At 43.4% G+C, this 27,234-nt stretch overlaps 1 protein-coding gene across 1 annotated transcript; it reads left to right on the top strand.

The window, feature by feature from the left end:
* The first annotated feature begins 5,286 nt into the window (after positions 1-5,286).
* Positions 5,287-17,569, top strand: zgc:101744 (Receptor expression-enhancing protein 6-like). The gene is made up of 6 exons (XM_033988071.2): positions 5,287-5,324; positions 5,410-5,528; positions 14,257-14,350; positions 15,237-15,375; positions 16,132-16,300; positions 17,066-17,569. The coding sequence occupies exons 2-6, from the start codon at positions 5,414-5,416 to the stop codon at positions 17,101-17,103; spliced, it is 555 nt and encodes a 184-aa protein (XP_033843962.1). The 5' UTR covers positions 5,287-5,324; positions 5,410-5,413; the 3' UTR covers positions 17,104-17,569.
* Positions 17,570-27,234: the final 9,665 nt, after the last annotated feature.

Here is a 27,234-nt window from a genome sequence, read left to right as displayed (position 1 = left end):
CAGTGAGTCTATTAAGGCCATAAATAAACATGTGTGTGATGAAGAGGAGCAGACGGGACACAAAAGGGTTAAATCCACCTGAAAACACAAAACAGAGAGGGTGGAGGTGTGGAGCAGAGGGTGGAGGTGTGGAGCAGAGGGTGGAGGTGTGGAGCAGAGGGTGGAGGTGTGGTCCTAGTTCAGTCCTGGATCAGCTCAGATTTAAGGACTTGAAGATGTGTTTTATTTTTATTATATTTATTGTGCTAAAGTCTCAAACAGAAGTAAACAGGTGTAAACAGGAGAGGCTTTCAAGGCAGAAGATCGTGAAGGCTACAGGCGTTGCAAGTATGTGTTTAGCAAAGAGGTGGAAAAGGCTAAAGCGAAATACAATACAGTCTGGAGCAGCAATTCTCCTCCAACGACTCTGCTTCTGTCTGGAGAGGGCTGAGGCAAATCACCAACTACAGGCCCGAAGCCCCTCCCGCCGTGGACAACAAACAACTAGCAGAAAAGTTAAACGGCTTTTATGCGAGGTTTGAAGTTTCACACCCCTCCCCCTCCTCCCCCACCATCATGGACATTACCTCCAAACCCACCTGCAGGTGGATCACTGACTTCCTGACAGACAGGAGACAGCGCGTGTGGCTGGGGAAGAATGTCTCGGACACTCGGACTATCAGCACAGGATCTCCACAGGGCTGTGTACTTTCTCCCCTGCTCTTCTCCCTGTACACCAACTGCTGCACCTCCAGCCACGACTCCGTCAAACTGGTTAAGTTTGCGGATGACACCACCCTCATCGGACTCATCTCGGACGGCGATGAGTCTGCTACAGGAGGGAGGTGGACCGGCTGGTGTCCTGGTGCAGCAGCAACAACCTGGAGCTCAACGCCCAGAAGACAGTGGAGATGATCGTGGACTTCAGGAAAGTCACAGCCCCCCTGCCTCCCCTCACCCTGACGGGCTCCCCCATCACCACTGTGGACTCTTTCCGCTTCCTGGGCACCTGCATCACCCAGGATCTCAAGTGGAGCCGACCATCAGCTCCCTCATCAAGAAAGCCCAGCAGAGGATGTTCCACCTGCGGCAGCTGAGGAAACTCAAGCTGCCGGTCCAGATGATGGTGCAGTTTTACACGTCCATCATTGAGTCCATCCTCACCTCCTCCATCACTGTGTGGTTCACTGGGGCCAGGGACAGACAGAGACTGCAGCACATTGTGCCTCTGCTGAGAAGGTGATGCTGCTCCTTCCATCTATACAGGACCTGTCTCCAGGACTCGGGGGGAGCAGGCCGTAGAGCAGCTGACACACCCTGGACATGGACTATTTGAGCCACTTCCCTCTGGCAGGAGGCTACGGTCCATTGAGACCAGAACCTCTCGTCATAAGAACAGTTTGTCCCCTCTGCTGTTTGTCTCATGACACTTTATAATATCTGCACTAAACTGGACACTTTAAACACCGGTCACTTTAATAAGCCACTTTACTCTGTTGTTCTGATGCTGCTGTTGTTTATATTTTCTCCCTTTAAGTATTTCATTAGATTTTTTAAGCAGATCTTTTTAACTTTGTGCATGACCTTATTTGTATTTGTATTTGTATTTATTCAGTGTGTTTATGTTGCACTTTTTCACCGAAGCAAGTTCCTAGTTTGTGAACTGTGTTCACAGACTATGGCAATAAAAGTCTTCTGATTCTGATTCTGAAACAGGTGTAAACTCTATTACATTTACATTTCATTTTTAATCCATCCATCCATCCATTTTCTTCCTCTTATCCGGGGCCGGGTCGCGGGGGCATCAGTCTAAGCAGGGACTCCCAGACTTCCCTCACCCCAGACACGTCCTCCAGCTCCTCCGGTGGGACCCCAAGGCGTTCCCAGGCCAGAGAGACATAGTCCCTCCAGTGTGTCCTGGGTCTTCCCCGGGGCCTCCTCCCGGTGGGACATGCCCAGAACACCTCCCTAGGGAGGCGTCCAGGAGGCATCCTGAGCAGATGACCGAGCCTCAGCTGCTCCTCTCAACGTGTAGGAGCAGCGGCTCTACTCCGAGCTCCTCCCGTGTGACCGAGCTCCTCACCCTATCCCTAAGGGTGCGCCCGGCCACTCTGCGGAGGAAACCCATTTCGGCCGCTTGTGTCCGCGACCTTGTCCTTTCGGTCATTACCCAGAGCTCATGACCATAGGTGAGGGCAGGAACGTAGATTGAGGTAAATCGAGAGCTTTGCCTTCCGGCTCAGCTCCTTCTTCACCACAACGGACCGATACAGCGACCGCATCACTGCAGACGCTGCACCGATCCGCCTGTCAATCTCACGCTCCATCCTTCCCTCACTCGAGAACAAGACCCCGAGATACTTGAACTCCTCCACTTGGGGCAGAGACTCTCCACCTGGAGAGAGCAAACCACCTTTTTCCGGTCGAGAACCATGGCCTCGGATTTGGAGGAGCTGATTCTCATCCCAGATACTTCACACTCGGCTCAAACCGCCCCAGTGCTGCAGGTCCTGGCTCGAAGAAGCATCAGGACAACATCATCTGCAAACAGCAGAGATGAAATCCTGTGGTTCCCGAACCAGACCCCCTCTGGCCCCTGGCTGCACCTAGAAATTCTGTCCATAAATATAATGAACAGAACCGGTGACAAAGGGCAGCCCTGGCGGAGTCCAACATGCACCAGGAACAGATCTGACTCACTGCAGAGAACACAGCTCCTGCTCCGGTCATACAGGGACCGGACAGCCCTTAGCAAAGAGCCCCAGACCCCATACTCATTTTTAATATACAAATTTAAACTAAAATGTATAAAATCTAACATAAAATTAGTTCTAATCATCTTTTTTTAAAAGGTTTGGTTAAATTCTGCTGTTGCCACTAGGTGGCAGTATAAAGGGGCTTTATGGAGTCAGTTATTATTAATGTTATTTCTTTGGATAAAATTCTCCACAATCTGGCATTAACTTATCTCTATGGAGACAAGGCCAATTAGAGATGTTAGATTGGACACACATTTTTCTAGGTATTTTTGAGACATAAAAACACCAAAGTGCAATGCAACACAGTGGAACATTCAAAGCAATAATCTCTCCAAATAAAACTCACCTGAGCAGATTAAGTCTCCATTGTCTTTCCAAAATCTGTCACTTCTATAAGTCATTTGCATAAACAGTTTGGCTGCAGTAATGACTTTATGAAGCAGCTGGTTCTAACACATATGGATGTAGGACTCCCCCTAGTGGCTCTTTGCTCACACTACATACACATTTACTGCAGGGATGAACTTTGACCCTTGAATCACAGCAAATGATAATAAAAATATAAACCAGGACTAAACCAGGACTGAACCAGGACTAAACCAGGACTGAACCAGGACTAAACCAGGACTGAACCAGGTCTAAACCAGGACTAAACCAGGACTGAACCAGGACTAAACCAGGTCTAAACCAGGACTGAACCAGGTCTAAACCAGGACTAAACCAGGACTAAACCAGGACTAAACCAGGACTGAACCAGGTCTAAACCAGGACTAAACCAGGACTGAACCAGGACTAAACCAGGTCTAAACCAGGACTAAACCAGGACTGAACCAGGTCTAAACCAGGACTAAACCAGGACTAAACCAGGACTAAACCAGGACTAAACCAGGTCTAAACCAGGTCTAAACCAGGACTAAACCAGGTCTAAACCAGGACTGAACCAGGTCTAAACCAGGACTAAACCAGGACTAAACCAGGTCTAAACCAGGACTGAACCAGGTCTAAACCAGGACTAAACCAGGTCTTGACTTTGACGATGTTTAAATCCACTGTAACGGCTGTAAACCGTGTTGACTGTTATTATTTCACTTTTACACAGGATTTACAAATCACAATGACTCACAATTATATAAATATAAATCATATCTGAACAATTAAATATTTAGAATTTATATGAGTGGTAATAATTATAATTAAGAGACAAATGCACCATTTACTACGATTTACATAAATACAAATTAAATCAAACATACCTGTGACAAACTTACAAATACTACGAATGTCTTCACACATGTGGCTCCTGTGGCTCCTGTGAGAACAGCACCATGTGGCTCCTGTGGCTCCTGTGGCTCCTGTGAGAGCAGCTCTGTGTGGCTCCTGTAAGAGCAGCTCTGTGAGATGGCGGCTCATTTTCGCGCCATTAGCTCCATGTAACTGTATGAAGCTAACTGAAACGTATGTCCAGTGTTAAACTTACAAAACTCAGAATTATCGCTCCAAAACACATTCATCACATGTGAAAACATTGTCTGATTAACACGTGTTCTTGTATTTATTTAACAGTAAATCATTTTTATAAAATATATTATTTTCGACCAAAACAGAGCTGACCCTCTGCAGCCGACGTGACACAGGAAGTGACGCTACCAAAATAAAACTGGGAGCAATGCGCACTTCCGGATTTCAAAATAAAACGTCGTCAAAATAATAAAATTCACATAAATTCAAAGGAAACATTAAACACAAACAGGAAATACTAATAAGAGCATTTTAAGTCTGTTACACCAGGCTCAAACGGTTCTGTTTACCTGTGCCTCTTTGTGTTACTTTATGATGATTATTTGTGTTATATGTTTTGACTTGTTGTATTGTGATTTTAATGTCTTTCTTATTCTGTAAAACACTTTGAATTACTGTGTACTAATTGTGCTGTACAAATAAACCCGCTCTAGGATCTACCTTCCACAGTCGTGTATGATTTTTTGTAAATATTGTTGTGGGGCTGGTCCAGGGTCCTCCAGCTCTGACAGAACGTCCAGAATGTCCAGAATGTCCAGAACGCTGCAGCCCTATACTCCACCCAGAGCCCTGAGGTCAGAGGTCAAAGGTCAGCTCCTGCTGCTGAGCCCAAAGCCTCAAGACCAGAGGAGACAGACTATGGAACAGCGCCCTCTGCCTGTCAGATCCTCTCAGTCTTTAACACAGTTTAAGAGTAGACTGAAAACCCTCTTCTCCCTGATATTTGACATTAGCTTCACTATCAAAGACATTTTGGTGCTTTATTCTCTTTTTCCTGTGTTTTGTGTTATGTTCGTATTTGTTTTTTGTTGTTTTTATTTGACGTGCTTTGCTGAAGTAGTTTTAAATTTGTTTTACAAATAAACCTAAATTGAATTCTAGTTTATAAAAGTCACAAATGCCTGAGTAAATATAAAGTTTGACTGAGCGGAGCTTTTATATAACCACCTGCCGCTGACGTCATCCACACGGAGCGCTCTGATTGGCTGGTGATGATTGAAACCCCTCCCCCACAGCTCAGCTCACACTCAGTCTGCAGCAGAGCCAGAGGGGAAAGAACTGTCTAAGGTGAGAAAAACGGACTTTAACTGTAACTTTAACTGTAACTTTAACTGTGCATTTACTCATCTAAAGTTTTATTTCACTTCTGCAGGAAAATGAGTCAGTACAAAGAGAGATTCGTGGCTCTGCTCCACGAGAAGAACTTTGTGACAGATCAGCTGGCTGCTCTGGAACAAAAAACTGGAGTCAAGAGGGAATATATCAGCTCGGGTAAGTTCACACGAGCAGCAGAGTCACACAGTGAGAGGGTAACAGGGTAAGAGGGTAACAGGGTAAGAGGGTAACAGGGTAAGAGGGTAAGAGGGTAACAGGACACTTTTAAAACTGCACTTAACCCACAGACACTGGTGTTTTTTAAAGTGTCACAGATGCATTTCCCAAACATCAGGATAAACAAAGAGCCGCTCTGTAACTACAGGATTGTTTTGGTTTGTTGTGCTGGGTTTGAATTCCATTTACATCCAAAAAGCTGCAGTTAAATTAACTTTATATCGTCTGAAGTGTTTGTGTAAAGCTCCATGTGGATTATTTATTTCATGCATTTTTCAAAAACTCCACAGTTGGTTGAACATTTAGAAAAACAAAATGAACAGACGCCTGACTATTGAAATAAAAAGTAAAATAAAGATGTATTCTTTATTTTACTTTTATCTAGAGAAGTGGTTTTATATAAAATGACCTCAGAAGAGCAGGACGAGCACTTTAAAGCTGCACGGTGTAACTTTTCGAGTGTGTGCAGCCTGCTCTGTGGAATGGAAAGTTGCACTGTGTAAAGTTACATTAACTTTATTTTTCTCTGATCCCTGTTTTATTCAAAAAAAACTAATAAGAAAGTATTTGTTATTTTTCACATTTTCTTTTTGCAGTTTTATCGTTTCAAAAAAAATCTTTGGTCTGAAAACTCTGACACTGAGAACGCACGGGTTTAAGGTGTTTATGGCATTTAATTGAGGTTGTGTCTTTAACGCTCAAAGAGTAAATCACCATGGAGACGAGCAGGTGTCAGACCTGAGCAGTCGTGTAGTTTAACGTGACACGTGACACTGTCCAGACACAAAGAGAACAACATAAAAACAATGAGTTTATTTAGAATAAAAAGGAACTGAAAGTGTCTGTGTGGAAACGGGACGAGCTCAGTGTCGATCAGGACGATGGCTCTGATCTCGTTTCACTTCCTGTCGTCACTTTTATTACTCTCGTCCGTCTGAAGGTCAAAGTTCATTCAGCTCAGACCTTTATTCCACATTTTTCAGATTAGAGTTGCCACGTAATCTTTTTCACACGGTTTTATTCTCGATGTCCTTTAGCTCTTCACTGTAACAGCGTCTGAACTGTCCCAGCTGGTATTTTTATCTGATACTCAAATATCAAGCAGCAGAGGAACGAAGGAGAGGAGAGAGGTCAGAGGGGGAGAGGGGGAGAGGGGGAGACGGCTTATTCAACTTCATGTTTCACGTGTAGTTTGGAGGTTTTTGGCGCTGGTTAAGTCTGAAGACGGTCACCAAACGCACTGATGCCGTCTGTGCAGGTGGAGGATGAGACTCAGGAAAAGGCCAAACCAAAGTGACCCAGTTTGAAGTTTTTAATCAGTTTGAAGTTAGAATTGATCTAAGTTTGTACAGAAGCCAAACTGCTCCAGCTTCATGTTCAAGTGCAAAAAAAACTGTGAAATGTGCAAATGCTGCGGCTGAGGTTGGTCAGGATCAAACTCCCGTCTGCAAATAGCTCAGGGAGCTGCTATGTTTGGTGTGAGCTGCTTCAATATAGAAACATGAAGCACTGAATTATGCACCGTCAGCAGCACAGCACTGCAGCAACTGTGATGTCACGTGTGTGTGTGTGTGTGTGTGACATATATATATATATATATATATATATATATATATATGTCACACACACATGCCCAACCCGACATTGATCCTGAAAAAAATCATAAAAACACAATGTTGAACCCTGTGTTTTATAAATGTCTGTGTGTGTGTGTGTGTGTGTGTGTGTGTGTGTGTGCGCGCGCACTGTGTGTGTATGTGTCAGATCAGAACAGAGTGATAAAGAAAACTCTTCTTTGAGCTGAAAGTTTCATTTTGTTGCTTAAAAAGTAAAAAACACTCATGAAAATCTGAAGTTGAGCCGTGTCCTTCGTTTGTGATGGTTCGACATTTTATTGTTGTGACAAAATGAGTTTGACGCGTCTCTTTTTAAAACCTTCTGTCGTACCGTGTACTTCTGTCGTACCCTGTACTTCTGTCGTACCGTGTACTTCTGTCGTACCCTGTACTTCTGTCGTACCCTGTACTTCTGTCGTACCCTGTACTTCTGTCGTACCGTGTACTTCTGGCGTACCGTGTACTTCTGGCGTACCGTGTACTTCTGGCGTACCCTGTACTTCTGTCGTACCCTGTACTTCTGTCGTACCCTGTACTTCTGTCGTACCCTGTACTTCTGTCGTACCCTGTACTTCTGGCGTACCGTGTACTTCTGGCGTACCGTGTACTTCTGGCGTACCCTGTACTTCTGTCGTACCGTGTACTTCTGTCGTACCGTGTACTTCTGGCGTACCGTGTACTTCTCAAATTAAAGTATGAATGAACCAGTTTTATTAATTCAATTCATGAACAAACTTTGATGAAAATGTGTTTTGAGAATCAGCTGCACGACTTTAGTCTAAAAATCATCACTCGACCTGAAGTTAAAGTTTAGTCTTAATCATGTGATGATCCTTTTTGCTCCTCAAACACAGACGTGTTTCATTCACATGTTTGAGTCACTTTATTATTCGTCTGTTTCATCTACAAAGCTCAAAACGCTCTGTTCCACATTGTGATGTCATCATGTGGTAGTTTTCATTTTCCTTCTGTTTCCTTTTTTCTTCAGTAGAGATTCCAGCTCTGATGATTCTAGTGAAGGTGGAGTTTAAAAACACAGTGGAGCACTTCCTGTATCACATGATGACATCACAAGGTGGAACAAAGTGTTTTGAAACAAACACAACTCCAGGTCTGTGTGTGACGAGGAAACGACATTAGAGCAGATCAGAGCAGTGCATCATGGGACATTTAAAACTCAGTGTTTTAAATGTTTTACTCTCGTGATCATCGGCTCCTCCTCAACAAACAAAATGAGCCGTTGAGCAAATACCACATTTCTACAGTAAATACCAGGAGCCTGAGTGTTTTCTGTGTGACAGCAGTAAAATAATAAAGTCAAATAATTGTCCTGGTCCAAACTGCTCCAGTTTTATGTCGTTCTGTGAGTTTAAAGTGAATGATTTGTGGCTTTAGTCACTGATTATAGTCCAACAGTAAATACTCGGCCGCCTCCTCGTCGTTTGTCACGTTGACGTCAGCTGTTTGTGTTTTTGTGCTGAATGTTTCTCAGGGTCACACGTCCACGGCGTTTAAGTGTGAAGACGATTTAAACTGTTCACGTCCTGCCTCAGAAAAACACACGGTTAAACAGCTCGAATGTCACAGACGGATGAACAAAAACATGATTAAAATGGAAAGAAAAGTGTCAGGGAAAATAGAATAAACTCTGGTCCCTGCAGGTTAATTCTGCTTTTATCACATTTCAGAAAGACGAGAAATTTAAACCAAAATATCTTTGAACGAGGAAAAAACCTGAAACAAGCAGAAAACTCAAAGTAAAAAAACTGTTTATGATGAAAACTTTGAATGAAAAAGTTTAAATATTGAGCCTCTTAAAATGTCCTTTGGTTTGTTCAAATGGCGCCGCCCTGAGCCTCTGGGTTTAAAAACATGTACAGTTTGTTTCTGGTGTTTCAGTAAAAACAAGGCACGTTTCTTTCTAAAACATGTTTGGGTTAGACTCAGATGTGACTTATATTTAGAACATAAGTCACATCTGAATATAATCTGACCTGGAAAATACAGTCCAACGTTTCTGAATCAGACATTTTGAATTTCCTTTAAGTTTCTTCGTTAAACCCTTGACATTTAAAAATCATATTTTACTCTAAAATGGGACCAGCCTGTCTCCAGAATCTATACACTGACTTAAAGTTTAATATTTGAAGCTGGAGCAGTATTTTTTGAAGGTCAACATTTATCATGTTACGTTTTCTTTACACGACTGGAACATTTTTGGTTATTTTTTTGGCTGAGATAAGATTTAAACTGTAAAAGGTTAAATTCTTTTGTATCTAATGAGTCAAAGTCACTAAAGTGTTTGATTCACTGTTTATTTATCGCAGCTCATTCATTTTTTTAATAATATTGTAGATTTAGAACAGTTTTAGTTTTTATTTTGTCAGTGGCAGAAATGTGTTTATCGTTTATCGTCTGTATTCATCGATATATCGCTCTTCAGGTGTAAATGGAGTTTTCTGTTTCTGTGTGAACTTCTGGACGTGTTTAATCTGACGAGGCTGTTCTGTGTTTTCGATCCGTGTGTTTTCGATCCGTGTGTTTTGTGTGTTCTCATTAGGACTTGACACACGTTACACCTTTTTTAACTAAACAAAAACAAGAATCTCATTTCCAAAGTCAAAGTCGAGGTGTTTTCTGACGGCCTGATGTTTAAATAGTATTTTCTTCTCGTGTGTTGACTTTTTGCAGCCGCCCTGTCGACCCTGGAGCAGATGGATTTGGATTTGCCTCGTGCAAATCACATGTAAAAACGCGGTGTCGTTCAGCGCCGCGTCCCAGGACTTAACCCTTCATGGGGCTCATGTCGTTTATTGCTCCTTTTATTTATGGAGCCGTTTCTTTGTTCAGTTTGCTTAGATTTGCATGTCACACTGTGGGATCTTTACAGTTCAGTCTGGACATTTGATCCTCAGTTTGTTTTGATAAAATTATTGACTCAAGGTGAAGCCATGTAAAATAATGCTAATGCTAATGCTCCGGCTAATAAAACAGCCGGTGTTTTGTGGATTCAGTGAGTTCGCCCTTTATTTACTCCAGCGAAGGATTAGCCTCTGCAGCAAAAGGCTATTTAAAACCACGGCCTCTATGCTAACCCCGTGTGGTTATTACTGTACTAGCCTCTATGCTAACCCCGTGTGGTTATTACTGTACTAGCCTCTATGCTAACCCCGTGTGGTTATTATTGTACTAGCCTCTATGCTAACCCCGTGTGGTTATTACTGTACTAGCCTCTATGCTAACCCCGTGTGGTTATTACTGTACTAGCCTCTATGCTAACCCCGTGTGGTTATTACTGTACTAGCCTCTGTGCTAACCCCGTGTGGTTATTACTGTACTAGCCTCTATGCTAACCCCGTGTGGTTATTACTGTACTAGCCTCTATGCTAACCCCGTGTGGTTATTACTGTACTAGCCTCTATGCTAACCCCGTGTGGTTATTACTATGCTAGCCTCTGTGCTAACCCCGTGTGGTTATTACTGTACTAGCCTCTATGCTAACCCCGTGTGGTTATTACTGTACTAGCCTCTATGCTAACCCCGTGTGGTTATTACTGTACTAGCCTCTATGCTAACCCTGTGTGGTTATTATTGTACTAGCCTCTGTGCTAACCCCGTGTGGTTATTATTGTACTAGCCTCTGTGCTAACCCCGTGTGGTTATTATTGTACTAGCCTCTATGCTAACCCCGTGTGGTTATTACTGTGCTAGCCTCTGTGCTAACCCCGTGTGGTTATTACTGTGCTAGCCTCTGTGCTAACCCCGTGTGGTTATTACTGTACTAGCCTCTGTGCTAACCCCGTGTGGTTATTACTGTACTAGCCTCTATGCTAACCCCGTGTGGTTATTATTGTACTAGCCTCTATGCTAACCCCGTGTGGTTATTACTGTACTAGCCTCTATGCTAACCCCGTGTGGTTATTACTGTACTAGCCTCTATGCTAACCCCGTGTGGTTATTACTGTACTAGCCTCTATGCTAACCCCGTGTGGTTATTATTGTACTAGCCTCTATGCTAACCCCGTGTGGTTATTACTGTACTAGCCTCTATGCTAACCCCGTGTGGTTATTACTGTACTAGCCTCTATGCTAACCCCGTGTGGTTATTACTGTACTAGCCTCTATGCTAACCCCGTGTGGTTATTATTGTACTAGCCTCTATGCTAACCCCGTGTGGTTATTACTGTACTAGCCTCTATGCTAACCCCGTGTGGTTATTACTGTACTAGCCTCTATGCTAACCCCGTGTGGTTATTATTGTACTAGCCTCTATGCTAACCCCGTGTGGTTATTACTGTACTAGCCTCTATGCTAACCCCGTGTGGTTATTACTGTACTAGCCTCTATGCTAACCCCGTGTGGTTATTACTGTACTAGCCTCTGTGCTAACCCCGTGTGGTTATTACTGTACTAGCCTCTATGCTAACCCCGTGTGGTTATTACTGTACTAGCCTCTATGCTAACCCCGTGTGGTTATTACTGTACTAGCCTCTATGCTAACCCCGTGTGGTTATTACTGTACTAGCCTCTATGCTAACCCCGTGTGGTTATTACTATGCTAGCCTCTGTGCTAACCCCGTGTGGTTATTACTGTACTAGCCTCTATGCTAACCCCGTGTGGTTATTACTGTACTAGCCTCTATGCTAACCCCGTGTGGTTATTACTGTACTAGCCTCTATGCTAACCCCGTGTGGTTATTATTGTACTAGCCTCTGTGCTAACCCCGTGTGGTTATTATTGTACTAGCCTCTGTGCTAACCCCGTGTGGTTATTACTGTACTAGCCTCTATGCTAACCCCGTGTGGTTATTACTGTGCTAGCCTCTGTGCTAACCCCGTGTGGTTATTACTGTGCTAGCCTCTGTGCTAACCCCGTGTGGTTATTACTGTACTAGCCTCTATGCTAACCCCGTGTGGTTATTACTGTACTAGCCTCTATGCTAACCCCGTGTGGTTATTATTGTACTAGCCTCTATGCTAACCCCGTGTGGTTATTATTGTACTAGCCTCTATGCTAACCCCGTGTGGTTATTACTGTACTAGCCTCTATGCTAACCCCGTGTGGTTATTACTGTACTAGCCTCTATGCTAACCCCGTGTGGTTATTACTGTACTAGCCTCTATGCTAACCCCGTGTGGTTATTATTGTACTAGCCTCTATGCTAACCCCGTGTGGTTATTATTGTACTAGCCTCTATGCTAACCCCGTGTGGTTATTACTGTACTAGCCTCTATGCTAACCCCGTGTGGTTATTACTGTACTAGCCTCTATGCTAACCCCGTGTGGTTATTACTGTACTAGCCTCTATGCTAACCCCGTGTGGTTATTATTGTACTAGCCTCTATGCTAACCCCGTGTGGTTATTACTGTACTAGCCTCTATGCTAACCCCGTGTGGTTATTACTGTACTAGCCTCTATGCTAACCCCGTGTGGTTATTATTGTACTAGCCTCTATGCTAACCCCGTGTGGTTATTATTGTACTAGCCTCTATGCTAACCCCGTGTGGTTATTATTGTACTAGCCTCTATGCTAACCCTGCGTCATGAGGAATTTGTCATGAAGTTGTCAAACGTGCTTGTGGGGGCAAAATGTTCCTTAAACCTGACGTCCTGCTGAAGATAAACATCGTTTTGTTAAGTCATTAAACTGACCGTCGGTTCTGCAGCGTTCACACGTCCTGCTCTGATACTGAAAATGTGCAAAGACTCATCAGAGTAAATTATTTTTATACGTGTCACGATAAAAGACTCGTGCAAGACATCACTCAGGAATCACACTGTTAGCATCTCTACTTCCTGTCTGATTTTATCTACTTCCTGTCTGATTTTATCTCTGAGGTTTTTGCAGAGTCAGGCTAAAATTAATAATATTTAAAGATGAGACAGTGGACACGGAGCTGCAGGTGGGTCAGAGGTCAAGGGTCAGGGTCAGACATATTAAACACGACACAAATAAAAAGAATACTTGAGCAGAGACACTTCTGTTTAAAAAAAGTACACGTTTGTGTCTCAGTGCTAATGCTAATGCTAATTTTGAGGCATAATAAACATTAAAACACCACATACTGAAGTTTCTACATGTAAAAATAATTGTGTCATTATTTTAATTAATTAAGATTTTGATTATTTTATGTGTTCTGATTTTAAAGTGACCGTTAGCTTTGAGACACAGCGCGCTAACGTGCACAGAACTTATCACATTATGGTTTAATATCTTAGATGGAGCCATAGTTTTGGGCTCAGTTTTCATCATGGAGACTTTTTCTTTGCACTAGAGGAAACGTTTGAATTATTTATTTATTTATTTATTTGTTCTGTGATTTAAATTTTAAATTTCTGGAGACGGTGAATAAATAAAACAGAATAAGGCAAGTTTATTTGTACAGCACAATTCATACACAAGGTAATTCAAAGTGTTTTACAGAATAAGAAAGACATTAAAATCACACAAATCAAAACAAATAATCACAAATAATCATCATAAATTTACCATTAAAAGAGAAGAGGCAGAATAAAACCCTTTCAGTCACAGATGAACAGAACAGAGCCTGGATTTAAACATTGTCAAAGTCGAGTTTGTCTCACATCTTCAGGAAGAATGTTCCAGGTTATAGCTTCATAAAACTTAAACGCTGATTCTCCTGGTTTAGTCCATGTTTGGTCCACGTTTGGTCCACGTTTGGTCCATGTTTAGTCCACATTTAGTCCATGTTTAGTCCTGACTCTGGACCAGGAGGCCGGTCCCTGAGGTCCTCAGAGTGTGAGATGGTTCATGTGGCTCTAACATGTGGGAGATGAACTTTGGACCTAAAACACTGGTTATTTTGTGTTTTGTTGCAGTTTGTGTTTTTATATTTTGTGTTTATGTTGGATATTTTTTGTGGATAATTCTTTCAGGTTGTTGTGTGAGTGTCACATTTGTGTATTTTCTTCAGCGCAGTATAAAAGTTCAGATAATAAACCATAAAACTGACAGTGTGACTCTAAAGGTTGATAAAGTGTGACATGTTTCTGTGACCTTCTTCTTCTTCTTGTTCTTGTTTTGTGCAGGAGTCCTGAGCTTGGTTGGACTGTACCTTCTCTTTGGATACGGCGCGTCGCTGCTGTGTAACCTCATTGGGTTTGTGTATCCGGCTTATTTCTCGTACGTATCACACCAACAGTTTTATCATGTGATTATTTGTAACTGTCCTTAAAGTCTTTGAGTGTTTGTTTTCCTTCGCTCTTTGTAAAACACATGTTTAGGTCCCAGATCAGTAAATGAACAAACCCGACGTTTCACTGCAGTCGTCACGTGTCATAATCTCATTTTTTTTCCTTGTTTTCTTTGATCACAGTTTTCCATTTGATTAAATTCTAAACAGCCACGTTTCATCCTAAAGTCCAAAGTTTGCTCCTGTAACTTTATTTTCCTGACAGTTTTTGGCTGTAGACTTTTCTTTTTTAAAAGTTGATATGAAACTCGACTCTGTCAAATTAGAAATCCCTGAAACTCAAATGAATAAAGTTTACAGTAGTGTTTTTTTTGTTTTTTATTTATTGCCGTTTCATTTTATTGGCATCAATTTCAATTTAAAGAGTCAAAAACAAAATAATCAGAGAATTAACATAAAAACAGCAGGTCTGTGGCTCGACTTATTGACACGAACGAAAGGAAGAAAAATCTGCTCCTTTCAGTAAAATAAACATTAAATAAAACACAAAAGTTTAACCAGAGACTTATTGATACGAAAAGTAGTTTTGATACTGAAGCCTTTAAACTCGAGCAGACTCTGTTTCAGACTCTGTTTCAGACTCTGTTTCAGACTCTGTTTCAGACTCGGTTTCAGACTCGGTTTCAGACTCGGTTTCAGACTCGGTTTCAGACTCGGTTTCAGACTCGGTTTCAGACTCGGTTTCAGACTCGGTTTCAGACTCTGTTTCAGACTCTGTTTCAGACTCTGTTTCAGACTCTGGTCTCCTCGGGTGTTGGACTCTTGTAGAGTTTCGCTGACGTTGCTGTTGACTCTGAAGCTGAGCCTCTGTTTCAGGATCAAGGCCATCGAGAGCAACGTAAAGGAGGACGACACGCAGTGGCTCACGTACTGGGTGGTGTACGGCCTCTTCAGCATCGCAGAGGCTTTCTCCGACATCTTCCTCTCCTGGTTCCCCTTTTACTACGCCGGAAAGGTGCGTTTGTTTACTGCACTGGAGAGGTGCGTTTGTTTACTGCACTGGAGAGGTGCGTTTGTTTACTGCACTGGAGAGGTGCGTTTGGTCCAACAAATAAACTCGTCTAGAAGAAACTTAACTGACTTTGAATGTGTGAAATAGATGCTACGACAGTCCAGACTGAACAGACTCACAGAACAGACACGTTTGTTCTGATGCTGCTGTTGTACATATTTTCTCCCTTTAAGTATTTCATTTGATTTTTTTAAGCATATCTTTTTAACTTTGTGCATGCCCTTATTTGTATTTGTATTTATTCAGTGTGTTTATGTTGCACTTTTTCACCGCATCAAGTTCCTAGTTTGTGAACTGTGTTCACAGACTATGGCAATAAAAGTCTTCTGATTTAAAAGAGCTTTATGCTCGTGACTCACCACAGACGTTATTCTGCCATAAAAAACATTCTGACAAAAGAAAAACACGTCAGATTCACCTGAGTTTACGTCAGTGACGACGAAACGACTCCAGAGGTTTGATTGTTTAAAATGCAGATTGTAGTTTAAACATTTAGCAGGTTCTTGGCTCTAGTCTTTGTCTCGTCTTTTATAAATGTACTTTTAGATATTTATAAGAATGTCTTTATGGACAGGACAAACTGTCTCTTGTCCCCGTCGATGACATCACCGTGTTCTATGTCTTTGTCCTTTGTCCAGGCTCGTGTCTGTGGTTCATATTTGAAGACTGTGGTTCATATTTGTGCGTTCTTACCCTCAGTGCCTGTTCCTCGTCTGGTGCATGGCTCCCGTGAGCTGGAACGGCTCAGAGATCCTCTACAGACGAGCCATTCGCCCGTTTTTCCTGAAGCACCAGGCCGCCATGGACCGAGTCGTCAATGACCTCACCAACAAGGCCAAGAACCTGTCGGACACAGTGGCAAAGGAAGGTGAGGAGGCGTCTCCATGTCAAACATCTGAGGCTTTTTATAGATTTGAACATGGACAAAATGTCGTTAAAGACGTTTTGTGTTTGTTTTACAGTTAAAATCTACGTCATTATAATTGAATCTTTTTCATCTAAAATGACTAAAAGAAACACGTCTGACTTAAGAAAATAAAATTTGAGCATAAAGTAAATGCAGCGCTCTGGGCGCACGTCGATGGAGGTGAAAACGGCGGTTGATTGGCAAAATGGCGTCTTGAAAATAACGGATTAAAGATCATCATGAATCACTGCAAATGATTCTCATGGACCCAGTTTGTCTCGTTCCATCCCTTTAATCTATGACTAAAGTTTAATCACAAAATTCAGTCACAATATTGATTTAAAACACGTTGATTCTGTCCTGATTCTGTCCCGATTCTGTCCCGATTCTGTCCTGATTCTGTCCCGATTCTGTCCCGATTCTGTCCCGATTCTCTCCTGATTCTGTCCTGATTCTGTCCATGCTGCAGGGACACGTTTGGATCATTACACTTCACAGTTGTGTCAAGTGGATTTTATTTAGTTTATTTTCATTTGTGCCAAAAATGACACTGCTGAATGTTGCATTACTGTTTTGAGAAAGTAAAAAAGGACGAGGGGATGAGGCCGAGTGGGTAAAAGAGAGAAAACCAATGATCGTATAATCCATCTTCTTTAATGCATCTCTGTAACATCAGTGCACGGTTGAATTCATTCTTCTTCTTCTTCTTGTTGTTTTTTCTCTCAGCTGTTAACAAAGCTCTAAACCACGACAAAGACCAGTGAAGAAGAGGAGGAGGAGGAAGAGGAGGAGGAGGAGGAGAGCAAGATGAAGTTTGTTTGGTTTTGTCTTTTCTTTTTCTGTGGAGATGGTGAATCTTCACATTTCTGAAAATTAAAAAAACACCTGCTCAGTGACAATTTTACCTTTTTGTTGTAGCAAAGACAAATGTGACCGTTTTGTAAATGAATAACTAAAGACTTTGGAAACACTGGAGGTTCTTGATGCTGTGAGTTTTCAGCTGAGCCAATAATGATCCAGACGACACTTGAAAAAACAGAGTTGCCTTAAAACACATTTTTATCTTTGTTTAACATTTTAACACGGCTGGAAATCGTCTTATTTCCATTTGTGCCAAGTCGCACTGAAGGTCTGAGGTTTGTGAAGGTTTCATCTTTAACTGGAAAGTCTCTGTCTTTTGTATGTCTTAATTTATCGACTTATTGTGCTAATAAAAGTGTAATTTGAATAACTTTACTCGTCTGTGCCTCTTCTGTTGTGTGTCCGTCTTCACAAACGTGTTTTTATTTGCCCCAAACGGCCCCGTTCACTCCAGGGACCGCAGTGATTGTGTTTCGTGGCTGGAGACACAGAAGGAAATTGCATTTTTAGATTGTAGCCTCTGCAGATTTGCTCCTCCCTTTTCCATTAAATGTGCTGCTGAACAGTTGTTTGTTGTGCGTCTTTCCTCCTCGGGGCTTAACTATTAAAGAAAAAAACACACAAACTCTGCACTGAGCAGGTGTGACATGTCCAATTAGACACGACAATAAAGACTCATAATCTCTTAAAGTAAATTAGTAAAATGAATTGCTAAGTGACGATCTGATTATTTAGAGCCGTGTGTTTGATCAAAGACGTTTCCTCAACACAAACAAACTCTGCTTTTTGTTTTAGATAAATTGAAGCTTTTGCCTTTTGTGTCTCAAAGGTCCCAGTTCATCTTTGCAGGACGGGGCAGGGACGGTCAGCAGCATGTGTAAGGGCAGTTTGAGGAGGACTCTGACCACACAGTGACCACACTCTGACCACACTCTGACCACCACACTGACCACCACACTGACCACACTCTGACCACACTCTGACCACACTCTGACCACACTCTGACCACACTCTGACCACACACTGACCACACTCTGACCACCCACTGACCACACTCTGACCACACAGTGACCACACAGTGACCACCCCCTGACCACTGGTCATGAGCTCTGGGTAATGACCGAATGTCCGACGTGTTTCCTCCTCAGGGCGGGGGAGACGGGGGGAGGAGCTCGGAGTGGAGCTGCTGCTCTGCGCTGGAGGGACCGTGTCTCTGGGCGGGGGACGCCCTGGGGTCTGGAGGAGCTGGAGGACATGTCTGGGGTGGGGGAAGTCAGGGAGTCCCTGCTTAGACACTTTGAACAACAGGAGACGCCTCTTTTAAATGTCACTCACTCTGATGTTTTGGTTTGTGATGAAATGGGCTGGTCCTTTGAAGTTTTTCTTCTGGAGAGTTTTTGACGCTGCATTTGGTGTAAAAAGTCTGTGGAGGATAAGACGTTTGTAACGAGCTCCTTTGGCTCCTGTGGCTCCTGTGGCTCCTGTGGCTCCTGTGGCTCCTGTAGCTGATTTTGACCAATGATTTCCGTCACGTCTGAGACGTCAAACGTCGTGTCTTGATATAAATCCTTATCTTGCATAAATCCTTGGAGCTGCAGTCGTCTCTTCTCTGGGTCTTTTCCCTCGTCCTTTTGCAGTTATTCACTTTCATAAAACTCAACGAGCCTTAATCTGCGTTTGGCCCGAGTTTCACGCTCGACGGCCCCTGGATGAAGGGCCTGGATGAAGGGCCTTTATGTCTGTGCACTGGACGTGTGACGAGATAAAAGTCTGGACTGTTTGTCCAGAGCTTTGCCGAGGGGAGTTTAAACGACGTGACGCAGTTTAATGTTTTATTTTATCAACATGTTTTTTGTTTTCACATTTTCAAATACGACCGAAAAACTAATAGAACAAGAAATAATCAAACAAAACACAAAAAAGAACAAAATGTAAAACAAAACCAACACAAAAAAAACCCAAAATAAAAACCATCACCTTCACTGTTTGAATCCAAATCTATTTTTACCAGTACAAACAGTAAGTACTACAGAAAGTACCAGTAATTAGCAGTATATAGTATATACTTTTTACAGCTTAGAGATGAGGTCTGTGCGTAAAGGACAGAATTTAACCCACAGTGTCTGTTTGTTCTGTTTGTTCCTGTTCTGTTTGTCCAGGTTTTAATCATCACTTTTTATTTTGGGATTGAACCTGGAGCAAATATTTATCACAGTTTTAATGAGTTCAGTGTCAGTTTGTGCAGAAAAACAATAAAAATACAAGAAATAGCAATGAATTCCCTCAGTCCATGTCACCAACACAAAAAGACGACGCACAAAGAGGCATTTTCTGACAGTTTAAACCTTAATTTAACTAAATCAATGTGTTGTAATTTATTTTATTAGTTAAAAAACTGTTCAGTCGTAAATGCAAAAGATAAACGATGAAATTGAAATGAGATCATAAAGCAGAATTATCCCCAAAAAACAAGTCTGAATGTGGAATATTTATTTAAAAAAAGAGATGCAATAAATAAATAAATATGAAAATGCAACAATTAAGTAAATAGTTTGTCATAAATGTTTATAAATCAGAAAAAGTCCCACAGAAAATCCTGCTCCACTAAAATAATTGTTCAGTCTCATGTGTTGAATGAAAAAAGTCGATATCGTGGTTATGGCTGTAGTTTTTATAGTTATTTTAGTTTTAGTTTTAGTTGTTGTGTTTGTCTTGTGTTAATATTGCGGTTGCTAGGTAACAGTGATGGAACCTCCTCTGTGTATTTCATGTGTAAAAATAGTGACATTAGTGTAACGTGTCACTTTAAGGCTGAGCTCTGAGCCGCCGGAGCCAAACGAGGCATCGATCTTAAAGCTGCACTGTGGCACTTTAACCGCACTGTTCTGAGGTTTTGTCCAGAGTGAGTTTGTTTTCTCACCTGATTCAAACAGGTGGATTATAAAACCTATTCACACTTTTGTGAATCAGAAAATAATAATGAAGATGAATTAAAGGCACATTTCACACTGATGTCATCATGTGATACAGGAAGTGCTCCACTGTGTTTTTAAACTTCACCTTCACTAGAATCATCTGGATCATTTCAGTCCTGGAGTCGTCTCTGATCCATCAGAACAGTTTGAGATCTTTAGATCCACATTTCCAGCACTTTTCTCTCGCTGCTGCATTTGACTCGTTCTTAGTTCAAAACATTTAAAATCCCAACAGCTCCTTTAAACACTCCAGCCTGACCCCTGACCCCTGACCCCTCTGATCTACACGTCATAATCCACTGTCCCTCGATTCTAGTTGTAACCACCTGGTCTCCTCTGTGGCTCCTCTGTGGCTCCTCTGTGGCTCCTCTGTGGCTCCTCTGTGGCTCCTCTGTGGCTCCTCTGTGTGAGGGCTGCACTTTGTCGCTCCACCACTAGAGGGAGACAGACACAATGTCCATGTCTGTGGTGAGTCATGGACAGAACAGAACACGGGGCCTGTTCACACGGGGCCTGTTCACACGGGGCCTGTTCACACGGGGCCTGTTCACACGGGGCCTGTTCACACGGGCCTGTTCACACGGGGCCTGGTCACACGGGCCTGTTCACACGGGGCCTGTTCACACGGGCCTGTTCACACGGGGCCTGGTCACACGGGCCTGTTCACACGGGGCCTGTTCACACGGGGCCTGGTCACACGGGCCTGTTCACACGGGGCCTGTTCACACGGGGCCTGGTCACACGGGGCCTGTTCACACGGGGCTGTTCACACGGGGCCTGTTCACACGGGGCTGTTCACACGGGGCCTGTTCACACGGGGCTGTTCACACGGGGCCTGGTCACACGGGGCTGTTCACACGGGGCCTGTTCACACGGGGCCTGTTCACACGGGCCTGTTCACACGGGCCTGTTCACACGGGGCCTGTTCACACGGGGCCTGTTCACACGGGGCTGTTCACACGGGGCCTGGTCACACGGGCCTGTTCACACGGGGCCTGGTCACACGGGCCTGTTCACACGGGGCCTGTTCACACGGGCCTGTTCACACGGGGCCTGTTCACACGGGGCCTGGTCACACGGGGCCTGTTCACACGGGGCTGTTCACACGGGGCCTGTTCACACGGGGCTGTTCACACGGGGCCTGGTCACACGGGGCCTGGTCACACGGGGCCTGTTCACACGGGGCTGTTCACACGGGGCCTGTTCACACGGGGCCTGTTCACACGGGGCCTGTTCACACGGGGCCTGTTCACACGGGGCCTGGTCACACGGGGCCTGGTCACACTGTGTGTATGTTTGAGTTCATTTGTGTCAGGAGCAGATTCACTTCCTGGTTCATCTTCACATTTTCACTGAGTTTACTCCAGAGAAACTCACTGATCCTCTGAAGGTTTGAGTCACGGCTGAAGCTGAAGCTGAAGCTGAAGCAGGAGCTGTCCTTGGTGCTGAAGCTGAGACCGGTCGTTGGTGCTGAAGCTGAAGCTGGGACTGTCCTTGGTGCTGAAGCTGACAACAAAAGCTCAGTGATCAGGCGCGTGACGTGTCTCTCCAGGAGGAAACCACGCCCACTTAAAGCTTCACTTTGTCCTATTTAAAGCTACAGTTTGTCTGCTGTGCACGCGCGCGTCCAGGTGTGTTCTTTCTGAATCTGAAGCTGAAGCTGAGTCTGGGGAATCCCTCACGTGAGCTGTTTTTGGATTATATAAGAACGATCGTAATGACGTCACAGATGCTGTTTGGTGTTTGGCGCGTGCGGCTCTTTACAAAATAAATAAAAACTCCTTTTTATTTAAACATCTGCGCAAACACAAAGGTCCACGCGGCTGGAGGAGACTCTGGGACAAAAACATTAAACCGTCTCTTTTTCTCCTCCACCAGGAAGTGTCTCCAACTGAAGAAGGAAACAGCAGCTTCAGAGCGACGCCTCCCACGTCCTGCGCGACACGAGAGGATCAGACACACTGCTCCTCTGCTCCTCTGCTCCCGCGCCTCCCGCGCCTCCCGCTGCTCCTCCCGTGGCTTTTTCTCTCGTGTTTTGGATAAATCGTGTCCGTGTCGCTTCATGAACCGAGGAAAATGCACAGCGCGCCCCGAAACTCCGCCTGAAGCAAGAACCGAGTCTGAAGCCCGTTCAGCGCAGAAACAGGTCAGACTGAAGCGTGTACACATATATATGTGTATGTGTGTGTATATGTGTGCATGGACCCGCGCGCTGTGCCCGGGCCTCATTTCCCGTCATGCATTTGGTTCATTTGTGTTGTTTTTGGTCTGGACTTAAACGCGGCGTAAAGAGATTTATGTGGAGCCATATTGTCAGAGGGAGACGCAGGATTATGGTGTAGGGCTTTGAAGAGTGAGGGAGGAGGAGAGGAGGAGACAGGAGGAGACAGGAGGAGACAGGAGGAGACAGGAGGAGACAGGAGGAGACAGGAGGGGACAGGAGGGCCTGTGGGTTTGACTCGTGTGACTCGGTGCTTGTTCTGATCCTCTGGTTTTTATGAATGAAGCTGTTTTTTTATGACCGGGGCTGGTCTCTCTGCTGCGCTGTAATGGCGACGCGTGCTCCGGTCTGCTCCGGTCTGCTCCCCTCTGCAGGAGGAGCAGGAGGATGAGGAGCAGGAAGAGGAGGATGAGCAGGAGGATGAGGAGCAGGAGGATGAGGAGCAGGAGCAGGAGGAGCAGCCCGCGCGCTTTGCCTCTTTGCTCCTTGATAAAACAACACTGTGCGGTGAGAATGACGCCAGTGTGACGCATAAACTCTGGTTTCTGAGGCAAATGCCGCGGATTAAGCTCCATCTGGATCCTCTCCTCTTCCTCCATCTATCCATCCATCTCTCCATCTCTCCATCTATCCATCTATCCGTGTTGTTGAAGGTGTGAATCACGTGGGCCTGGACTGCGTGTGTGTCTGAGTCACTTCCTGAGGGACAGAGGAGTGGACACTGAGGGACAGAGGAGTGGACACTGAGGGACAGAGGAGTGGACACTGAGGGACAGAGGAGTGGACACTGAGGGGCAGAGGAGTGGACACTGAGGGACAGAGGAGTGGACACTGAGGGACAGAGGGATGTAAAATACTTGTACAGTTTGTCCTGCATCAGTTTGGACCAGAGTTTAAAATGAGGACGATGTCTCTGAGGATTTAGTGAACGGAGACGAGATTTAAAACCTTTAAAAACTAAGAGTATAAAAGTATAAACACAGCGGTCAGCGATGGTCAGAAGTACTGCGGAAAAAACACAATAATACTTGACTATTTCAAACAACTGAGATGAAAACTGTGCAGTTAATGGACAAATAATTGAGCTGAGAGAAAAGTACAGAGACCTGCAGTGGAATATGACACGTACAACCTGTGAAATACTACAATACTACTATTAAAGTACTAATAGTGAATACTACACTGGTCAGAAGTACTCTGTTAGATAAATATTCACTCTTTTAACCTTATACAGTATTGTTTTTGCTCTATTACATAAGAACGAAACATAGAAATGACTCAACTCATGGAAACAAAGGCAAAAATAGGTGGTTACCGTGGAAACGTGACGTGATCCAAGAGAAAGTATCTGTCGTATGTGGACACGTCTTTAATGTCATATGTGTGGACACACGTGTGGACTTTAGTGTGGACACACGTGTGGACTTTAGTGTGGACACACGTGTGGACTTTAGTGTGGACACACGTGTGGACTTTAGTGTGGACACACGTGTGGACTTTAGTGTGGACACACGTGTGGACTTTAGTGTCGTATGTGTGGACACACTGTTTTTTATCGTCCTGTTATCGTCGGGTTCAGCTTCTTATTTCCAGGCGACATTTTGAGGACTCTGGACGTTCAGACGTAATATTGCGTTTTGAATTGTTAGTTGCTATAGCAACTACACATTTAAAGACATAAACTGTTTAAATCAGGTGAAATACAGAATGTCCAAGAATAAATTCAGTCAAAACTGATCAAAACAAAATAAACAAATCTGAATGTTTTGGGACACTTCGCTCACACGTGTTTACGGGACACGTGTTTACGGGACACGTGTTTACGGGACACGTGTCTTTCAGACGTTGAATCGGGGACAGTGGACACGTCGCTGCGACTGTGATTCAAATGAAAATCTGTTTTTAGATTTAGGAGACGGGGCCGTTTTGGAAAAAGACGTTCAGGTCCTAAATATAAAACATGTTTGTAAATTAAACTGCGGCTGTTTCAGAATCAACATTAAACCATGAAGTTTATCCAGAATCTGTTTTATGAGACAGTCTGATGTGTTAAAGTCCCGTGCTACTTAAAATGAACATCTCCAACATCTACAAAGCTCAAAATGCGACGTTCCACCTTGTGATGTCATCAAGTGAACTCCTCCTTTTACCTTTAGTTCAGTCGAGATAAGAGACGACTCCAGGACTGAAATGATCCAAATGATTCTAGGAGGTGAAGTTTAAAAACACAGTGGAGCACTTCCTGTGTCACCACCTGATGACATCACAAGGTGGACAGACTTTTCTCAGCCTAAATCTGCAGGTTTGTGCGTTAAACGTGTGAATGAAACAAACACAACTCCAGGTCTGTGTGTGACGAGGAAACGACATTAGAGCAGATCAGAGCAGTGCATCATGGGACATTTAACAAAACACAAACAAAAGTAAATCTCTAAGCGGCGAGAGCTTTTTGAGCTTTTTCTGCTGCTTTTTTCTGTTTTTCCATCCATGTTCCACAGTGTGGCATTAAATGTGAATCTTACATCTGAAGTGTTTGTGAAAAAAAGACTCCCACATTAAAGCCACACTGTGGGACATTACGGTCGTGTTCGTGTGAGTTATGAATGGTTTGGTGACACATGTTTCCTCCCTTTAACCACCAGTTTGGTGGTTCCATCCTCGCTGTTTGTCGTGTGTTTGCTCTCTGTTGTTGTGTCCTTGGGCAGTACATTTATTTTCACACACACTTGTGTCTTTGGAACATTTAAAACACCACGACTTTTATGTGAGTATTTTATTTTTTTAAACATGTTATTTATGTTGTTTATAATAAGAATCTAATAAAAACATAATGTAGTGCTCAAATATGAAAAATAGTATTTTGCTGCTTCATTTTGCACATTTCCAATGGACTGCAGAGAATTTAATCTGAAAAAAACAAACATATTAATAATCTGGACTATTTTCAGCTCCACAGAAACAGATGAATCATGTCGACAACATGAATGATCCATAAATGAAATGATCCATAAATGATCCATGATCTTCTTTCCTCGTCTTAAAGGAAACAAACAGGTGGAGGTGAAACTGCAGATTCATCAGGGAGAGTCTCCAGGACTCAGAGGGATTCACCCTCAGTGTGAGCTTCAGTGTGAGCTTCAGTGTGAGCTTCAGTGTGAGCCTCTGCTTCAGTGTGAGCTTCAGTGTGAGCTTCAGTGTGAGCTTCAGTGTGAGCTTCAGTGTGAGCTTCAGTGTGGCTCTGTCTCTGCTCATTCTGTAGATTCAGTTTCCTTTTTGCAGGCGACATTTTGAGGACTTTTGATTAAATAATATTGTGTTAAATTGTTAAAGGAGCCGTGCCTGATTTTTACGTCTTAAAAACGTGACAAAGCAGATAAAGTGTTTTCTACTGAAACAGACGGGACATTTAGTCTAAACTCAGACACGTGTGAAACAGATTATTAAACGACTGAAGCAGATCTGAAAACATGAAACCAGTTTAAATGTGCTGCTCCAATAAAACAATAAAACAATTAAACAATAAAACTATTAAACACTTTATATTTTACTTCTTTTATGAGCAGGTCCCTTTAAACTCACATTTTTACTGTCGTCTCTGTGTTTGCATTTCTTCAGTTTCTTCAGTTTCTTCAGTTTTGGCGTCGACAGCGTCGTTAAAGTCGTTATACTGAGTGTGTCCCTGTCGCCATCTGCCACTCTGAGCTCCTCTTCCTCCTCCTCCTCTTCCTCCTCTGCCTCCTCCTCCTCTTCCTCCTCTGCCTCTTCTTCCTCCTCCTCCTCTTCCTCCTCCTCCTCCTCCTCCTCCTCTTCCTCCTCCTCCTCCTCCTCTTCTTCACTCACATGTTGTATTTGAACATCGTCCTAAACAGACGTGAGCTGAATGTGACTTCACATCGTGTCTCTTAAATGAACACAGTTGATTGTGATGTTCATGGACGTGTGTGTCTCCGTGTGCGTCTCCGTGTGCGTCTCCGTGTGCGTCTCCGTGTGCGTCTGTGTTTTTTACAAACATTTAAATTCATCATTAAAAAAGTAAAATGTGTAATTCTCTGATTCATTTACACATAATGACACTTGTTAACGTGTCGTCCCACATGACTCCAGACTGTGAGCAGCAGGTGATGATAAAGCCACATGGTGTAACTCAGGTCAGGTGCTAAAGCTAGTGCTAAGGCTAAAGCTAATGCTAAAGCTAAAGCTAACTGCTACACAAACAGACTACACTGATCTCACACTGAGATAAAGGGAAAATAAAAACAAAGATAGATTCACACATTCTTACTGATGTTTACTAAAGTGAACTGTAAACTGTTCAGTTCATCTGTTTAAGGAAATGTGGGATTTAATAAGTGTAACAGCAACAGGGCGTGAGTGATGTCACAGAGGTCAGAGGTCAGGGAGCATGATGCTTCACGCCAAACACAAACAGGGCTGTTCTGGAGTTGTGTTTTGATTCATTCACACAAAACACAACTCCAGGTCTGTTTGTGATGAGGAAACATCACAACGACATCACAACGACATCACAACGACATCACAACGACATCACAACGACATCACAACGACATCACAACGACATCACAACGACATCATAACGTGGTTTAAATGTCACAAGAGTCAGTTTTACATAATCTAAAACCTTAAATCCATATGAAGGATTATTTAAAGGCACATCCTGGATCTCTAATGGCACTCGCTCGATTCGTACTTGAGGATCTGCTTTGTGCTTTGTGACAAGTTCTGTATCTAATTGTGAAACATATTGATGCCGAACCTGTAAAAAGACCATGATGCTTTGGGATGATTGTCTGTGTGTCGGCCCCGCCCCCTTCACCTCA

The sequence above is a fragment of the Periophthalmus magnuspinnatus genome, chromosome 22, assembly GCF_009829125.3.
Source record: "Periophthalmus magnuspinnatus isolate fPerMag1 chromosome 22, fPerMag1.2.pri, whole genome shotgun sequence".
NCBI lineage: Eukaryota > Metazoa > Chordata > Actinopteri > Gobiiformes > Gobiidae > Periophthalmus > Periophthalmus magnuspinnatus.
The sequence above is the reverse complement of the archived record's forward strand: the minus strand, read 5'-3'. Positions and strand labels throughout refer to the sequence as shown.

Excerpts from the sequence above, each read along its gene's own strand:
- zgc:101744 (XM_033988071.2), top strand. The coding sequence starts at position 5,414 with ATGAGTCAGTACAAAGAGAGATTCGTGGCTCTGCTCCACGAGAAGAAC. Across the intron at positions 14,351-15,236 it reads GTGTATCCGGCTTATTTCTC|GATCAAGGCCATCGAGAGCA; the intron begins GTACGTATCACA and ends CCTCTGTTTCAG. Across the intron at positions 16,301-17,065 it reads GGACACAGTGGCAAAGGAAG|CTGTTAACAAAGCTCTAAAC; the intron begins GTGAGGAGGCGT and ends TTTTTCTCTCAG.